This window comes from Ambystoma mexicanum, chromosome 3p (genome assembly GCF_040938575.1).
Source record: "Ambystoma mexicanum isolate Mex_15411 chromosome 3p, UKY_AmexF1_1, whole genome shotgun sequence".
NCBI lineage: Eukaryota > Metazoa > Chordata > Amphibia > Caudata > Ambystomatidae > Ambystoma > Ambystoma mexicanum.
This window is the reverse complement of record NC_090925.1, coordinates 1009686800-1009706448: the sequence shown is the minus strand read 5'-3', so window position 1 is coordinate 1009706448 and position 19649 is coordinate 1009686800. Positions and strand designations below refer to the sequence as shown.

General features: G+C 45.5%; 1 protein-coding gene across 2 annotated transcripts in view; it reads right to left on the bottom strand.

Annotated features, from left to right (window-relative positions):
• L3MBTL1 (L3MBTL histone methyl-lysine binding protein 1) overlaps positions 1–19649 on the bottom strand; it is a 1278801-nt gene that overhangs the window by 381898 nt on the left and 877254 nt on the right. For both annotated transcript variants that reach the window (XM_069652331.1, XM_069652332.1), the window contains exon 16: positions 15564–15678. In XM_069652331.1, coding sequence (XP_069508432.1) covers positions 15564–15678 — 115 coding nt within the window. The remainder of the gene's footprint in view (positions 1–15563; positions 15679–19649) is intronic.

The following is a 19649-nucleotide window of genomic DNA, read 5'->3' as shown; positions in this document are numbered from 1 at the left end:
GTTGCCACATGGAAGGAAAATTACCTACAATTACGAAATCTTTCCTAACAAGTACTCCCTATGTTTCCCACGCCTCCTTATTTTGCCACGCTCTGCAGAACAATTTATCCTTCAAACGTATACTTCGCAAGTCCTGCCTGGGGACAGTACTTGCATAAATGAGGAATGGCGTCATACAATCCATATTGCTTTTCAGTAGGAAAGTAGGAATCATTAACCAAGAGAGAAAAAGTATTCCACCACTTAGTTGTTGTGCCTAGCTATTACGGACATAGAGGAACTGAAATATTATCTCAATGCAAGACAATCTGTCCTAGCCAGCTACCATGCCTCCCTTACGTATTTGTCCAGACCACACTAAATCAATCAGAGGATAATGATATGGTTCATCCCCTCCATTCCTACACCTTTTTTTGTTTTACAAAGCACGAAAAATCACTCCTATAAGCCTAAATCTAAAAATGAGATGTAGCAGATCTTGTTTGACTAATTGGTTTCCTCCACAATTAACAGTAATTATTTCCAATTGGAAGTCCCCTTCCTTACAATACTGTTTCTTTTCTTACAGGGTGCCATATCACCATCCCCACCACTCTTAGGCCTTTGAGAGTATACAGCAGACCAGCTACACAAACGTTAAGATGCGCTGAATTAAGACACCCAAGTCCATTGCAAGGATCAATACAGTTCAGGCCACGTGCCATTTTCCCCTTTTCCCTTATGATGGGTCCAGTTCTAGGGGCATCATGGGGCTTCATGGTGCCCCTTATCTGCTGGAGGTCTAAGCAGTCACGAGAAATTCCTTATTGCAGTACCAGGCTTTATCACACTGTATATCATGATCCTGTGAGCAAGGAACATGGATTTCCCCGACCTGGGGTAGGTGGCCTGCCCAGGGTGTCTGCCAGAGCTAGTCCTTCCCCAGAGATGTTGTGAGGGAGTTGGGGGCACCCCCGTCCCTAACGCCTCTTGAGTTTTTTTATTAGCAAATGATGATAGAGCCCTTCCACAATGTCTGTCAGCCACTCTTCTGGTCAGTTACCTCTGTAATCTTTTTAAGAACAACAACTCCCAGAGTGCACCTGGGCGAAACTGAGAAAATCTAGACAAATGGAGTCGAGGCCAAGAATGGAATGGGTTTTTTCTGCCAAAAAGGTGTGGGATACCTAACACCTGACCCACCAACCTAAAGCTGACTGCAGGAGAATGGTGGGGAAACCGAACACGAACTGAGAATTAGATGGAAGTGCAGGAGAGCAAGGGAGACCTAGAAATCCCCACAAAGAATAGTTGGGAACAAAACATCCCAGCACCTGAAGGAAAACCACAAGGAAAACAAGAAGCCTGAGATCATGGCTGCCATCTCACAAATGGAGATTGAAAAGGGCAATGCTAAAAGCCTTCAAGAGGAAGTCCCAACCCCTAAGAGGGATACATTAATCCGAAATTGGTCAAGGAGAGCATGTGCCCAAAGAGACCAATGGGAGCTGGAGGAGTAATGGAAAAGGATAGGCTGGGCTGAAAAAACCCAGTGAGTACAAAGGAGATTGAAAGGTGTTCAGATGAGGTTGGGTGGCGAGCTGGTGTACCACTAGACTAGAGGTGAGACGGTGGGCTGAGGAGACAGTGGCAATGTTTTGTAAGAGTGCAGATAAGGTATCATGTGTGAGAGAGGGTGGTATCAGTTGTGTGTAGTGTGGTGAATGTGTGTGTGTTCAGAGAGTTAAAGATAGAGAAGGGGAGAGAAAGCGAAGGGGGAAGGTAGAGGGGGTGTCAGTGAGAGTGGGTAGCAGGAGAGAGAGGGATAGCAAGGTCGTGAAGTGGGTAGGGTGAAGGTGGACTGAAGGATGGAGGTAGTTGGGAGAGACAGGTGAGGAGTGTGGTAATATCAGGAGACAGATGAATAGGCAAGGGATACTGAGGGAGAGAGGTGAGATGGATGTAAATAGATAGGGAGAAGAAGGAGAGGGTTCGAGAGAGAATAAGGAGGGAAGATCACAGGACGAGGAGAGTTGAGATGGAGGGAGAGATAGCGAGAGAGTGAAAGAAAGGATGAGAAGGGGATAGAATGAATGAGAAACCCTGAAAACATTGGACAGTCAAACAGCCCAGAAGTATCCTTAGAAAATCCTGGAAGTAGATAGAAAAGGGCACAGCCTTTAGATTTATCTTTCAAGATTAGAGAGATTTAGAGCATAGGAGTCACCTTACTTTAAAGAACATAGCGGGCGTTTTGGGAGTGCCTGGGCTTTGGTGGCGGGAGTCCATTGGGAGGTTTTCAATGTTCATGTCTTGCAATTTTAAAATGTGTTAATATGAATCATATTTGCATTTGTTTTATTCTGAATATTTTACATTTCATAATCCTTTTGAAAATATTGTAAAGCTGATTCAGTTCGGTTATATCAATAAAAAAATAATAGTGTAGGTTTATTCATGATTTACCACAAAGTGAGTAAAACAGCTGATTCAGTTCAGTTATATCAATAAAAAAATTAGTGTAGGTTTGTTCATAACTTACCATCAAGTGAGCAAAGCTGTTCACCTTTGTTACCGAAAAGGTAAATACATAACCCATTATCCCTCCTCCCTGGTCCCCACTACTCCCAACTTATCAGGAAAATTCCAGTTTTATATGGATAAAGAGCTGGCAAAATAAGATGAAAGACACATCAATAACTGGAATTTTCTGATGTGTAACTCGGTTGCTAAAAACAACATAATGTGGGAGCAGACTATAAAAGTTGAACAAATGTAAAAGACTTCTCTCATATAGGAATTATAAACAAGAAATGTGAAATGGCGGAGTTGGCTGCTGAGTTTGCTGCAGTCTGTGGCAGTCTGTGAGCAGGCTGGGCAGGCCCTCACCAATATGGAGGAAGGATGCGACGCCATGCCCATCACACCGCCATCGGGCGGTGAAGACGAGGAGGTGAGATGGATGAGAAGCTCCAGGCTTGCCCACCACAGATTTGATCTTCCACGCCCCCCACCGGCTCGCCTCCCTTTAAGATTTCAGTTCTCACCGTAACAGGGGCCCGGCCATGCCAACACCCCCCAACGCACACAATAAGCGACTCCTCTGGAAGAGCCACCCCAGAACGCAGAGGAGCTTTCATTAATCTGTCCACAAAATATCCTGCTACCAGTAAAAGCCGTGGGACAAGAGGAAGATCCGCTAACACACTTCAACCCGGCGAAGAAGTCAATTGTATTGAGCCAGAAGGGCCGTGAGCAGGACTCGGTGCAGGACTCGGTCCAAACCCCTGTGGACAAGTTCCCAGTGCAACCGACCGAAGGGTGGGCTTCGAGGGACTTGCAAGGGGACCCCCTGGTCCGGGATGCCCGCTATACAACAGGAGGCTCAACAAAGAATACCATCGATTTACTCACCGCCTACTGTGAACGCTGAGACGTGGTCGGACACGACCACATGGGACCCAGTGATCTGTCCCCGTCAGCCGGTCCCTCAGTGCGGTCTTGGGGCAAAGCTCTTGCTTGGCCCCCCTGTTTCGAGCCCGCAGAGAAGCGCGCCTGCAGCCCCTTCGGCCCCGCGTGAGTCATCGGAGTTGCGGGAGGTGCACGCTCTGGTACACGCTCCCGAGAGCGAGGCCCTAATTCCTCAAGGGGGCGGGGCCAAGGATCGCCAGGGAGGCGGGCCCTCGTCACACGAAGATGAGCCATCAACCATATCCCAAATCCAGCCTAACAGAGAAAGTGAAGAAATACACATCGACTCCCTGGCTTCTTCCACCCTTCCCAAAAAATCCTCTCTTCCTAAAATAAAAAACAATCAAAAAACACATGGAAAAAAGAAAAGATCAGCAGGCCAGATGTCTCAAAACAAACAAAAGAAATCCTGGCGAACCTCCTAGCCAACTCAGCGATATGTAATTCACTAAAAGCATATTTCGCCAGTAAAGGTAAACGGAAGTATGACGTCCTCCTTGAACTGAGCGATGCAGAACTGCTGGACGCGACGTCAGACTTTCCTGCTGGCCCAAAAGCCTGCAAATCCCCCTTTATCCCAAAAGAGGGAACTCCAATTGAATCAGCGCCTTCTAGGGGAATGTTCCAGCTCCCCGGTAATCCTGTAAACCCTCCTTCTGACTCTAGCCCACTGCCAAGTCCGAAAGCTAGTTCATCTGCAATACTTGAAGGCTCGAGAGACGTCCCACTCAACTCCTCCTCAACGGGACTACCCTCCTCCTCTCTTGTTATGCCATGGGTTTTTGGACCCTAGGGGACGCCGTGCCCCCCTACAAAACATACTCTAGATGACCACCCCAACAATATCACAACAAAGGTGGGAGCAGAAGATCCATCAACGCAGGGGTTGGCCGTCTCACTTCCTGGGTCCTCAGCAAAAAATCATCCTGACCCTTCTGTTTCCTTATCGACCAAAGAGCAGCGCTCTTTGAAGACCCAACTACAAGTATCCACTCCACCGACCTGTTCTCAAACTCCATCTCGAAGGAAGAGCAGAGGGGCGGGATCAACAGAAGAAGCTCAGAAGGACACACCGTCTAAAAAACTTGACCTGACAACATTGATGTCAGCATTAACAATTGCACTTGCTCCATTCGGAAAACTGTATGAGGCTTTAAATGACACGCTAAAGGACCAAACCACGCTGATTGCAATGACTCACACCAAAATGACTTACTTTGAGGGATACATTACAGCTAAAGAAAAAGCAGATAGTGTGATATACAACAAAATTATAGAAGACCCTGCACAAACCAACTTCTCCTCATCTGCTCCTTTGTCCCAACCAATTTTAATAAAGGACTCAAGAGATAGTGCGTCTCAAACAGACTCCATTATTCCAAAAGAAACGGTGCCGCGGGTCCAAAAACCCACAGTGGAAAAGCCGACTCCTAGCAGAATTTGTTTTGACTTTAAAAAAAAAAAAAAATACAGAAATCGAAAGAAACATTTGAACCTACCCATCAATTTTTATTTGAAGGGCGCAAAAAGCGACAGACCAAACCTTGCTTGAAAGAGCTTGATCCAAAACAAGCACACCCTCCCGATTCAGCGAACTCAACTCAAGGCTCCTCTCAGGGGATAACATTCCCTGCCACCAAGCCAATTGGAGGTCAAAAAAACCTCAAACTACCAGGGGCAGCATTAGCTCTTTCGGACCCAATACTGATAAACAGGCCGGACTCCCCCTTAAGGAAAAGAGAGCCGCCGCCAAGACCAAATGAGAACTACGGAACTCCCAATTCTCCCAATCAGGTCTGCCATTTCGCCAGAAATTCTACACAGACATCCTCAACGCACTCGCCAATTACCGCTGAAGACTTTATGAGAGACGAACAAGTTACTTCTTACCTTGTAACGTTCTTTCGATGGGATGTTCCTCCGACGTATTCCTTATCTTAGATATCTCCTTCCAGCTTTGCTGGCCTCGGAAAATTTTTCGCTAGAGGGCGCTGCGCGTCGACGTCCGCCGAGTCGATGTCCCTCGACAGCCGCCGTATCGACGTCGACGTCATCCTGCCTATAAAGGCCGCGCGCAGCGTCCGTTGCTCAGTTCCGTTTTGTAGCCCACAGTTTTTCTGTCTGGACTAGACTAATCACCCTGAAGGAGCGTAAGATGCAACAACAAGGGAAGTAGTACTGCGGGGATGGATGGGAGGGTCGATAAGGGATACGTCGGAGGAACATCCCATCGAAAGAACGTTACAAGGTAAGAAGTAACTTGTTCTTCGAAGGGATTGTGTCCTCTGACTTATTCCTTATCTTAGATAGGCTCCCATAGCAGTATTCTGTTATTGGAGGTGGGAGTACTGACTTCATGCTACCTTTTATTGATGAATAGAGTGCAATACTGCCCTTCCAAACCTAGTCTCTTGACTGGAGGAGGAATCCAAGTTGTAAAATCGTGTAAAGGTATGGGCGGACGACCATGTGGCAGCCGCACATATGTCTTTCACCGGCACTCCTCTTTTGAGGGCCGATGAAGCTGCAATACCTCTGGTCGAATGAGCCCTAAGATTTTGAGGGGGCTCTTTTCCTGCCAGTTTATAACATTCCAAAATGGCTAGAATGATCCATCTGGAAATGGTCTGCTTAGTTATTGGTAACCCCAGCTTGTGACCTGCGTAGCCTACAAACAGCTGGTCTGCCTGTCTTATCCTAGCCAGTCTACTGATGTAAAAACTTAAAGCCCTTCTAGGGTCTAGCCTGTGCAACCCCTCTTCCTCCTTTCCCGGATGAGGAGGAGGATAGAAAGATGGCAGGGTAATCTTCTGAGTGATATGGAATTCAGAAACCACCTTTGGGAGGAAATTAGGCTTCACTTGCAGGACAACTTTGTCTTTGTGAAAGATTGTATGAGGGGGTTTACAAGGAAGAGCTTGTAACTCGCTCACCCTTCTGGCAGATGTAAGTGCTATTAATAAAACAGTTTTAAGGGTAAGAAATCTTAACAAACAAGAATGGAGTGGTTCGAAAGGTGTGCCCAAAAGGAAAGTTAGGACTAAGTTTAAATCCCATAGGGGGACCTGGAATGGTCTTGAGGGATAAACGTTAGTTAACCCCTTTAGAAACTGTATTACCAAGGGTAACTTGAAATAGGATGGTTCTTCCACAGTGCGCTTAAAGATGGATAGCGCTGCGAGATAGCCCTTAATGGTGCCAACTTGAAGGCCTGAATTCGCCAAATAGAGTAGGAAGGACAAAACCATTGGTGTACCACATGAAAATGGGTCGATATTATTTTCTCTACACCAGCTGCAAAATCTGTTCCAACGGCAGCGGTATAATGCTTTGTTGCTGGCCTCCTTGCCGAAAGCAACACCTCCATAACATCATCAGGGAGGTCCCAATCCTTGTACCTCAGCCTTTCAGAAGCCAAGCGTGAAGGTTGAGGGTTTTGATGTCTGGATGGAGAACCTGACCTCCCTTCTGTGAGAGTAGATTCTCTCTGAGTGGAAGTCGAATTGGAGGGCAGATGGACAAGTCTAGAAGGTCCGGGTACCATGTTCTCCTGGCCCAATCTGGGGCAATTAGGATCATGGTTTTCCGGAATCTTCTCAACCTCCTGATCATTTGAGGAATGACAGGGACCGGTGGGAACGCGTACAGAAGCGGAAACTCCCAGTCCACTATGAACGCGTCTCCCAGAGCTCCTCTCGGGGGAAATTCCCTTGAACAGAACAGATCGCACTTCCTGTTGACACTGGTGGCGAACAGATCCACCTGAGGGGTTCCCCAAAGGGCGAAGATCTCTTGAAGGACTTCCTGAGCTAGTTCCCACTCGTGGGAGACTGTGCTCTGCCTGCTCAGAGCGTCCGCTGTCAAGTTCTTCTCTCCGGCTAGGTGAACTGCCGATAGAGAGATTCCTTCTTGGATTGCCCAAAACCAGAGCTGCATCGCCTCTCTGCACAGGGGTAGTGATCCTACGCCTCCTCTTTTGTTGAGGTAATGCATGGCCACTGTGTTGTCCGTCATTATCAGGACATTCTTCGCTTGTACAGCTGGCAGGAACGCCTTCAGCGCAAGTCTGATGGCCCTCAGCTCTAACAGGTTGATTTGTAGTCTGGACTCCGATGGAGACCAACAACCTCTGATGGTCAAGTCGTTGGCGTGGGCTCCCCACCCCGTGAGTGAGGCATCCGTGACTACTGTTATCTCCGGCCAGGGTTGCCAAAACTGTTCTCCTTTCAGAATGTTCTCCTGACAGGCCCACCATTGAAGGTCTCGAGCCACCCTGTCGGGAACCTGAAGAAGATCTGTCATTCTTCCTGAGAATTGTGACCACTGAGTCCTCAGTGCCCACTGGAGGGATCTCATTCTCAGGCGAGCCTCTGGCACTAGGAAAATGCAGGATGCCATGAGGCCTAGCAACCTCAAAAAGTCAAAGGCTGGGAGACGTTGGGCATTTTGGAACTTGGTAACCATCTGTAGAATATCTTGAGCCCTCACCTCTGGTGGCGAGGCTATTCCCAGGGAAGTGTCCAGGATCGCTCCGATGAACTGGAGTCTCTGCGATGGTATCATTTGTGACTTCTTTAAATTGAGGGAGAAGCCCAGATTATGAAGGGAGTGGCAAACGTGATTTAGCTGGATCGGAGCTTGTTCCGAAGATACAGCCCTGATCAACCAATCGTCCAGGTAGGGGTAGACGTGAATCCCTTCCCTCCTTAGACTTGCAGCCACTACCGACATTAACTTGGTGAAGACCCTCGGGAGGAGGTCAGCCCAAATGGCAGCACTCGAAATTGATAATGAGAGTTGCGAATTGCGAACCTCAGGTATTTCCTGTGCTTGAGATGGATAGGCACATGGAAATAAGCGTCCTGAAGGTCCAGAGATACCAACCGGTCCTGGAACTGAAGGGCCTGAAGGATCTGAGAAAGAGTTACCATCTTGAATTTGTCTTTCCTGAGGAATTTGTTCAATTCTCGCAAGTCCAAGATGGGTCTCAGTCCTCCGTCTTTCTTTGGAATGAGAAAGTAAGGGGAGTACCAGCCCTTGTTCCTCTCCGCTACAGGTACCGGTTCTATGGCACCTTTCTCTAGCAGGTCTAAAATTTCCTGCAAGAGGAGCGGATCTGGAGCTTTCTGAGAGCTGATCCCCGGTGGATGACTCTGAGGTATGCGTAGGAGAGGCAGGCAGTAACCTTGGGCAACTGTTTCCAATGCCCAAGCATCTGACGTGATAGCCTGCCATTCCGCCAGATGTTGAGTTAACCTGCCTCCTACAGGTGTCTTGTGAGGGAAGTCCTCAGAGTGGTTTTGGGGCGGCTGATGCAGATGCCGATGGTAAAGAGGCACTTGCTGTTGCTGCGGCTTTTGAATATCTACCCCGTCCACCTCGGGTAGTTCTTCTTTGTCCTCTTTGAGCCGGTCGTCCTCTACCTCTTCCGAATGCGGAGTAGAAGCGAAAGGACTTGCCCTTCGCAGAGGTTCCTGTGGGACAAAAAGGTGTCTGACGGATTGCAGGGCCTAGGGATTTTGCTGTTGCCTTTGATGTTTGCAGTTTTTCTAAACTGTCATCCGCCTTTTTCCCAAACAAAGAAGAGCCATCGAATGGCATGTTCAAGAGCCTGGCTTACACATCTGGGGCAATACCAGACTTTCTCAACCAAGCGAATCTCCTGGTTGTTGTACTTGCCGCCATTGCTATGCTGATACTGTCAGCCGAATCAATGCCCGTCTGGAGGGATTCGCACATGGCGTCTTTACCATCCTGTATGATATTTAGGAACGCCTCCCTTTCTTCTCCCTCCGGGATGCAGTCAGCCGCTGTAGAAGCACACTCCCAAAGCGTATGGCTGAATCTGGCAAGGGTGCAAGTAGCATTAACAGATTTTAACGCCATGCTACATGCCGAAAAAACTTTCTTTGCCATAACATTATATTTCTTATCGTCCCTGTCCTGTGGGACGGTAGGGTAAGCAGTCTTGATGTCAGTAGAAGATGCTGCCTGTACCACCAGACTTTCTAGGGATGGGTGTTTTGACAAAAACTCCAGGTCTGCAGAAAATACCCTGTATTTAGTAGACAGTTTTTTATTTACTGCCGGGACGACATCTGGGGTTTCCCAGTTCGTCATGATTTTCCTCTGAAGAGCATTATGAAAGGGCACTACATGATCCTCCTGTGGACCTTTATCAAGAATATCCATGAGGTCATCTTGTTGGAAAGCCTGTGAAGGTGTTGACCACCCCATAAATGCTGTGATCCTGGCCATTAAGGCTCTATAGGGGGTTTCAGCATGCTCCCCTGGGTCTGGCCTAGCAAACTCCACCTGAGGGGAAGTGTCTAACCCACTTGCCTCATGTAAGGAATCATGGAGATCCTTTAACCTGCGTTCTTCTGAGGATAACTCCTCTTGAACTGGGGTTGCAGGTCCCTGCAACTCAAATGTGTCTTCCTGTTCAGATAGTTCACAAAGGGTGTGAAACCCATCTCCAAGGCAGAGGGTGCCAAACTTGTTGTAATTGGCCTCGAAAACGTCGATGTCGTCGACGTCAAAGGCTTTGGGCGTGGCGTCGAAAACAAAGGCGGAGGCCTCGAGGACCTCGATAGAATTGGGATTCTGCTCGAGGAAGTCGACAATCTCGACGCCATCGTCATCGAGGACCTGGGGATAGCCACTGAGTGCGTCGCAACCGTGACTTTTCTTGGCGTCAACGCCGGTGTCGAAGATGGCGTCGAGTCGACAGACCCGTGTGTCGAAGGTCCCTTCGACAACGGCGTCGAAGACACCGACCTCGGCGTCGACGGAACCTTCGAAGAAGGTTTCGAGGTCATAGCTTTACTCGAGGGTTCGTGACGCGCTCGAGAAGCTTCCTTCGCCGGGTACTGCGACTCGCAGCGTTTTTGACCTTCGGGTCTTTCGACCAGAGCATCGCTCTCGGCAGTCTTCGAGGGGGTCGAGGCCGCTTTCTCGAAGACGCTCATCATATTTTTGCGGAATTCCTCCCATTCACCCCGGGAACTATGTTTCGTGGGGCAAGGGATTCTCTTAGGAGAAACAGAGGAAGAGGAGGACGAAGAAGGGGATCTTCGACGTCTCCTCTTCGAGTGCTTCGATCTCGAGGAGTGATGGGACCCACTCCGAGACCTGGAGCGCGAATGGTGACGAGGAGACGAATGTCTCGACTTCGTCGAGGAAGAAGACGCTTTTGAAGTCTTACCTTTCTCCAGCTTCCCCCTACGCTCCTTCAGGGCCTTAGCTGTCATGGACATACAGTCCTCGCACTCCGAACAATGGTGTTCAGCTCCCAAACACCACAGACAAACTCTGTGAGGGTCAGTCAGCGACATCTTTTTCCCACAGTCTCAGCATTTTTTGAAGCCGGACCGAGCGGTTGTCGGTTCCGACGAGGAACCCATCGAGTATGGATCGAATATCTCGAGGTAAATAGGATAAATTCTCTACAAAACTGAGCAACGATATTCCGAGGCACTGAGTAAGCGCAGAAAAACGGAACTGAGCAACGGACGCTGCGCGCGGACTTTATAGGCAGGATGACGTTGACGTCGATACGGCGGCTGTCGAGGGACATCGACTCGGCGGACGTCGACGCGCAGCGCCCTCTAGAGAAAAATTTTCCGAGGCCAGCAAAGCTGGAAGGAGATATCTAAGATAAGGAATACATCGGAGGACACAATCCCTTCGAAGAAGCATCTATGAACATCACCCTTCATTCATCACCAACGAGTTTCTCTCAAGACCAAAACGAGGAAACAAGTGCAAAAGCTCAACCTCCAACATTAATTGTGCAGCTTCCCCAATATCAAAAAAACAAAGGAATAACAGTGACATCAAGAGGACTGACACGCGAGGGCCCAATTTGAGACGCCCTAGAGGGCATGGACCTTCTGAATCGAAACCCTCAACATTAAAAAGAAATTATACAGAAACAAAATCACCCAATAAAGTCAATGAAGAGCGAAGAGAAAGTTCAATTTTGCACAAAAGACTAAAGAAATCTTCCGAACAGAAAGAAAACTACTCCCACGGGGGTAGAGCCCTTGCCCAAAAAACAGCAAATCAACGATGGCAAGCACCGCCTACCATTCTCAAGCTGGAACAGATTCCGCAAAATTCAGAGCCTATAAACCTTAACAGGGGAACGGTTCTCAAAATTCTGAAATATATCAGAGACTTCGAAGATCTGACGACGGAAGACTTGATATTAGTCGAACCCTATCATAAAGACCAAAAAGCAAAGGCCTACCTCCACGTGAGAGCAAACGCTTTAGGCAGACGGTCCAAGGAAGGCGAAGCAGACTTTCTGAAAAGGGGCTACTATGTCACAGAGCTAAAAAGACCATCAAACGAGCAACCAACTCAGAGCAGGGGGACCTTAATCCAACTAAAAAAACTCATTACAGGTCGAAAACAGAATCCAACACACGAAACCTGTTTCAAACACCCAAGCAGGACTTCTTTCGAACGTGGCTCCTACGTCCCCCTTCAATTGACGGCTTCTCGGTTGCAGTTTCTCCAGCAACTAAAGGTCGCCTGGGCCGCCTCTCAGCCAGTCTTCTAGTGGCAGTTCGATCTGGGTCTGGCCTCACAATCCAAAAAAGGCTTGCTGCCACCCAAATGCACCTAGCAGTATTAGCAAAGTGGGAGCGATTGGACGCCCAGACTCTTTCTATGACGACCTCTTTGATCACCATAATTACAACTTATTGCAATCCTCAAGCTATCTCGGAAAAGCTCTTCCTAACCACCATTGAAACCGAGATCGACGGCATCATGACCAAGCAAAATGGCCCAATCATAATACTAAGCGGGGACCTGAATGCCAAATGCCCGAACGGAGTTCCAAGAAGTAATCCATCACGCCCGTCATGCCAGGTAGAATCGCGTGGCCAACTATGGCAATCACTCATGGAGTCTAGAAATCTCTACAACATCAAGCAGTCTCTACCTCCGGCCTCCCATATTCAGACATGGGAAAGAGGCTCACAAGTAGGGACAATCGATTACATCTTCGTATCAGAACCAATGCTGAGACAGATCATATCTTTTGAGGTCATACGGGCTGAGGCAAGCGACCACAATATCTTGAAAATCGTCTGGCTGACTGAAGGCTGCCGTAGACTTCAAATGACTGAAAAAAACGAACTTAACGCCCAAGGAAACCGCCCAAGACTTACGGCGGAACGAATCAAAGAGCTCTCAAAAAATTATGCAACACACTGTCCACGGAAAGAAAGAGGGGCAATAAATCTAAGTGACTACCAACCCTTACTACTCCCGTACTACGCAGCTAAGAAGTCAAAACCGAAAGGAAACCAACACCCACTGCATACTTACGATAAGGAGCTGGTAAGGAAAGACGTAATTTGAGAAAACTGAGGAAATTGGCCGCAAACGCTGATTCGGACAGTCCAAAGAAAGCCTACTCGGACGAACAAAAACTGTACAAATCCTGGTTAAGATTTCACCGAGCTCTCCTATCAACAAGACGCAGAAGAAATGCTGAGAAAGCTGGCAGATAAAAACTCAGGGGCATTCTGACAACTTATTAGGAATTCCAGTGGCGGATCTATCTCAATAGGGACAAATAGCGTCTCAGAAGAAGCCTGGAAGCTGCATTTCACCAGGATATTCCAGCTCCCCAGGCTAACTAGGCCCACTACTAAGGCAGAGCCTGAACCAGCAATCTGGGAAGATTTCTCAAACAAAGATGACATTGTGACGGCCATCAGGTGACTCAAATCTTCTAGAGCTCCTGGCCCAGACGGAATTACTAATATAGACCTAAAAAACCATCCGACAGAATGGGTGAGTTTCATCAGCCAGGTGTTCAAAAAATGCTGCCTCTCTAAAACGATTCCGAAGTCCTGGTGCTCTGCTGTGATTGCCCCAATCTACAAAAAAGGGGACAGAACTGACCCGGGCAATTATCGCCCTATTGCGCTTCTGGACACAATCGGCAAGTTATATGGATCATTTCTCCTGTGGAGCTTCCAAGCCTGGGCAAAATCAGCCCCATGTCATAGCCCTTTCCAAGCAGGGTTTATGAAAAACTCAGTAACAACAGTCAATATCATGATACTAAGTGCCATAAAAAAACAAACTGACGCCAGGATCTGGGAAAGTACACCTGGCGTTCATAGACCTCAGACAAGCATTTGACCAAATAGATAGAGCTCTGCTATGGACCCGATTAAGGCTTTTCACAACACGACCTCCATGAGAGTCAATCTAAATCAAATAGGCATACTGTCTGAGGAAATCCCAACGTTCAGAGGGGTAAAACTGGGTTGCCCGCTGGCCCCGGCCCTGTTTATCTTGTTTCTTGGTGACTTTAGAGAAGACGCTGGCTGCATAAGGTCCTTCCCTCCCAAAATAGGAGAGACATCTGTGGCCCGCCTACTATATGCTGACGACATCATTCTTCGATCGACTGAAATTGGCCTTCAAAGACAACTTGATAATCTGGCCAAATACATCTCAAAAAACAACGTAGAGATAAACAAAAGGAAAACAAAAATCCTGACCTTTGGACAACCTTAAAAAAAAAGAGCTCTAAAACCTTCAGGTGGCATATTGAAAATTCGACCATTGAAGTGGTAAAGACCTTTAAATACTTGGGCGTGATGATGGACAGTTCTAAAGCAGAGACATCGATGCAAAACTATCTGTGGGACAAGGTCTGAAAACTCACCACTCAGGCCCAAATAATTGACAGGAAATATGGTCGTTTTTCGCTTCTACCAGCCATAAAATTCTACAAAGGGAAAGTAGTTCCGAGCTTAACGTATGGCGGAGAAGCAATGCCATCGATCCCTACGATAATATGGCCAAAACTGGAGGCCTATTTCTGGCGCAAAGTCCTTCAACTTCCCAACTCAACATCTATTTCGCCCATTCGAAGAGAACTGGGAACACTCTCCCTGAAAGCAGCCATCGAAGCAGGGGAAATGGCTTTGTTCAGGAAAATAATAATGCAGGACTTGCCTCCATTGTACAACATAATCAAAACTGAAATGTCAGCAGGAGGTGGGCAAGGCACTCGCAGCCTGGGCGAATAAGCAGCGAAACCACCTGGATGACATTGGATGCTCTGAAGAAGAATTGATTCGAAACCCCACAAAAGTTAAACGAAAAATGGACCAAGCGGACTGGATAGAGACATTAACATCTGTGGAAAAAACAAGCTTCTTTCTCATCTAACCTTCCAGCCCAAAAAACTGCACTCAACCACTGAAGTCCTTAAAAGGTTCCCAGACAAAGCCCTAAGATCCATCTTTCTGAGGTCATGTCTAAATTTACTCCCGACCAACGAAATACGGGCCATTAGGGGCCAGTCTCAAACGAACCACTGCCGCCTATGTGAAACCGAATCTGAACCCGAATCAGTAAAACACCTCTTGATGCATTGCTCCCAAACGATAAAATGGAGAACAGCGTACTTCCGTCCCCTAATTGAGTCTAGTATCTTGCATGAAGAAGAAGTCTGGTGGAACCGCCTCCTGAGTGGATCTAGGACATCATGGTCAATAGCAACGGCAAAAGTTCTAAGGGCAGCTTTAGAGGAATGTGCTTTGCAGCCAATCGTGACGAGCGACCAGGCCCTGGTTAACCAAGGAACCTGAACTAAGTTCCAACACCAGAAACCAAAAGAAACAAAACTCTGAAAACACTGAAAAACGTAGGGACTGTATTCTTAAGAACTTTTCTTTTTTGCAAAATCATTGATTTGATAATGGCAAATAAAAGAAAAATAATAAAAATAAACAAGAACTGTGAAATGTTTATCCTCCACCAGCAAACATTGGTGAAAATGCACCACTTTTGTTACTGCAAGGATTCCTGCTTGCCCACAGAAATATTAGATTATTAATGCAGGTACTCCTAATGGATGAAACTAACAGTTCCAGATGAAACCCTAAGCATCGTAAGTACTCTGCACAGATGTGTGGAATGCAGGCTTGGTGAGGACACACTGAATTGAATTGGCAAAGGTATGTCGTTTTAGTCAGTGACAACATATTTGTGTGGCAAAGGGAGAGGTTGTGCTCATGCAAAGTGAGGTGCATACTGGCATAGGCAGCTAATTTGAAACATTCACTTACGGAATGGTGGTTGCAACGGGTGCCCCGTTTTTAAGCACCAGTCCACTGGGTGCAGGTCCGGATGATCTGCATCAATCCAAAAATCATAGACGTGACTCCAGCCATCAAAATGGATCTGAGAAGGTAAGTAGGATAAACAGACGTTTAATAATATTTGACTACAAACAATATAAAATACATCTGCCATACATGAAACAAACGGACACTGTAGTTTGTTCAATATAAAGTCAGTGCAGAAAATAATAACATGCCTCAAAGTGTTGACGCATATAACCCGTCCTCTCCTTGAAAAGAGGAGTACATTGTAGCTACACGCTTCTGCACCTGTGACTTTGCACAAAATGTGCACAGAATTATATTAACAAAGCCTACCCTATGCACAGTGCACTATCTGGGCATTACACAAGGTGCAGATAGTGGGCTGTATGAGATAATTGGTTTGTGTTAGGAAATATGCTGAATTTGTCAATTAAAAGAAAGATTTGCAACATATAAAGAAATCTTACAATCTGCAATCAGTATTGCAGATTGCACTGCACACAATGTGGCCTCTTTCACGTCACAAGAAGAAGGGGAGCAGGACATAAGCATTCCTCCTTTCCTAACAATTCACAATTTAATGCATTACTGGTTTGCAACTGCCAATAAAAAATTGAATATTCTGCCCAGTGGCAGTACGTGGAGCACGCCATCTACTGAGAGTCGTGCAGTGGATGGCCTTATTGGTGCAGGAAGCAGTCCACTGACACTGCTGCCTTCACCCCTGAAGTTATATTCACCATGCAGAATTTCTTTTGTATGAGACAGAGCTAATAATGCAAGATGACGGATGTTATCCTGCATGTTTCAACATTGAGCAGCATCAGGTGCCTATTTGTTCTGGTAGAATAGGGAGAGGAGCACTAATATCATCATCAGTTTTGGCCTGCGCCATGGGGCAACACTTGTGCAACACAGTACGTATATTTAAGCAGAGCCATTGCTCATAGGAAATAATTAATCTACACAGGGGGACAATAATTGAGAAGATCAAGAGGCATAAATCAGCTGCACACAGTGCCATAATGCAGATGCAATTTGGGTATAACTGAGCAGTCTACAGAACATAATTAGAAAAGAGCAAGGCAATGTGGCTTGGCTACATAGGGACAGTTTAATAGCACATCATTAATTTGTATAAGAGCCATCAACTACAACGGGCACAATTTGGCACAGCCTATGTTCATGATTGATATGTAGCAGGAGCATAATTCAACAGCAGTTCGGTCATATCTGAATTGCACAAAGGTGTTATGTATAACATCAAAATACAAATATTTCTTATCCATCTTTAAGCAGACTAACACATACTGCTACACCCAAACACACACCCACACACACACTAACAGACTAATAAACAGTCATACAATTCTAGCTAGCATCAGTAATATAAATACTATAGTATGGGACACCATTGGTCTCTGGCATAAAACTAAGCCGGTAACTGAAACAATGTACTATTTTTAGGCCTTGCAGAAGAACAGACCTAGAAAGAGAAAGGCGTGAGAAAAGGATTACGTCACACATTTGAATAGGGGATATTTTAGGGAAATTAACATCTACGTCAAACATAGAAGGGGTTCTAAAATCTTAAGTAAGGCCCCCGATAAGGGCTTGAAACCAAAAAATGTCATCTGATGGCAAGTCTCTAGACTGGGAAAATCTTCCTTAAAGTATAAAGCTATTAACTTTATTGAACCCCTATTCTGGAGGCGGGTGGCTTTCGGGTGGGCTCTGCAACTGTCCATAACATTATGCTGCTGGACTCATTGATAGGATCAGCTAGATGCAAGGGGGCCCCTCCTTTGTATTTATTATTCGCTGATCTGAAAGTAGCCTTTGACTTTGTGGACAGGGATAGGCTGTGGCAGAAATTGATTCATTATGGAATTCTAAGTTAGTTGCTACAGGTTTTGCATCAGCTACACAAGTACAGCCATGTCCAGGTGAGGCTGAGTAGTGGCGGTACCGCACGGACCCCATATTGACCAACAGAGGTGCCAAACAGGGGTGTGTGTGCTGGTCCTTTCTTCAACCTCTAAATGGCGGATCTACCTTCGAGGCTACATAAGGTACAACATTGTTTTCTTAGATCAGTGACACCCACATTAAGTGGATATCTTAAGCCGATGACATTGTGATCGCAGACCATACCTATGTTGGCCAACGCAGATCTGCAAATTAATTGTGTCTGTATTTGAAGGAGAACAACTTGACACTTAATGTGGAGAAAACTAAATGTATGTGCTTTGGTCATAAGAATAGTAGAAAGACCCTGATAACTATGCACGGGGGCTCGATTGAATTGGTCCACGAGTAAAAGTACTTTGGAATTCAAGTGGGTCTTAAGAAAACACATGAAAACTTAATAGCTGACAAATCCTGTATGGCAAAAATACTTACAGCACTGATAAAAAAAAAATTCAAATGCGACGGCTGTATATAGCTTGCAAGGTATGATCGATCCATATAAGCAGTGCTTCTGTCCAGCCATTCCTTATGGGCTTGAGGCCCGGGTTCTAGAAGAACAGCCATGGTTAAATGTAATTGAAGGGACATTTTGGCACTGTATATTGAATCCTTGCAGGCTGGCCCTATTGAGATTATCACGTTAGAATTGGGGCCGAGATCTCTTGGGGGCTTTGCATTAAATAAACATGGGACTTTATTCATTACAGCTGTAAAATATCCTAAGTACCCTTTGTTGAACATGTTGGATTAGTGCTAAGAAGTCTGTCTGACGGTAAGATGGCTGCTTTTTGTACTGTTGTCCTAAAGCTATTTGAAAAAACGAACGGACACCGAATTGGGAGGACGATTATTGTCGTCTTAAACTGGACTAGTGGGATTGACGAATAAACTACGAACATCTTGATACACTAAAATGACACTCCTCCTATGGTCCCTTGTAATATACTTATTAGGGCCTCAAAGATATCTCATTATATGCCCCTCGCAGGTGGTTAGAAGATTCATTATGTTATTGAGGCTAAATCAATTGCCCACGCTAACAACTGGCTCGCAATTGCAAATTGCTTGGGATGCTAGAATTTGAGCATATGCTGTTCACGTAGGTATTAGAAACTGCCGAGCATGTGTTGACATCTTGCAGTAAAATGGGCCCATTATATACGAACAATCTTGCAAAATGTGAGCATAACATTGAAACAATCTGTAGTAGTGAGTTTTGGCAACCATGTTTAAATAGTAGAAACGTTTCCTGCATATCGCTCTGTACAGAGTTTGGACTACAATTATAACGAGATCTAGGGCCTAATTCACAGAGCATTTTCCAATGGGGGTTTGCCATTACAACAAGCTTCTGTGAATTAGGCCCTAAATGTTTAATAGAATTTTTATACTAGGGATTCTAGGGATTTTTAGCTGAATGTTATGAAGGAGAGTTATATGTGCATATTGTGATATTCAATTTCAAGTTATATGATGTGATCTTCATTCATTTACTTTTTTTTTCATTTTAACTGTAGGTGAAAAATTCCTTTGGAGCTATAGCACATAATGATTACATAATATATATATATATATATATATATATATATATATATATATATATATATATATATATATATATATATATATATATATATATATATATATTCCGATTACAAACCAGGCCAGGTCCATTGTCATGCACATACCTCATAGTCACAATCTGAATTCTTATAATGAATGTGAATCAGACCTGCTTGCCCATCTCAAAGGGTTCTTGTCAATCATTGAATCAATCAATCAAACTTTAATTCGAAATTATAATTTCACAAAAGTACAGAATGACATAAATAACTACAACATACAAAACATCCACTAAAATACAACGTTAAAAACATTAGATTTTCTCATGAAAAATATTTTCAACCAAACTAGAAATGAAATGGGCCACGATCTTACAGGGCAGCGAAAACGCCAATGTCTTGGCCTCAATTAATGTTCTAACATTATACAACCTAAAAATAGTAAGAAGGAACTTTCTTCTAAGCTTATTCAATATAGGACAAAAAAATAAAATGAATTAAATCTTTTACCGTA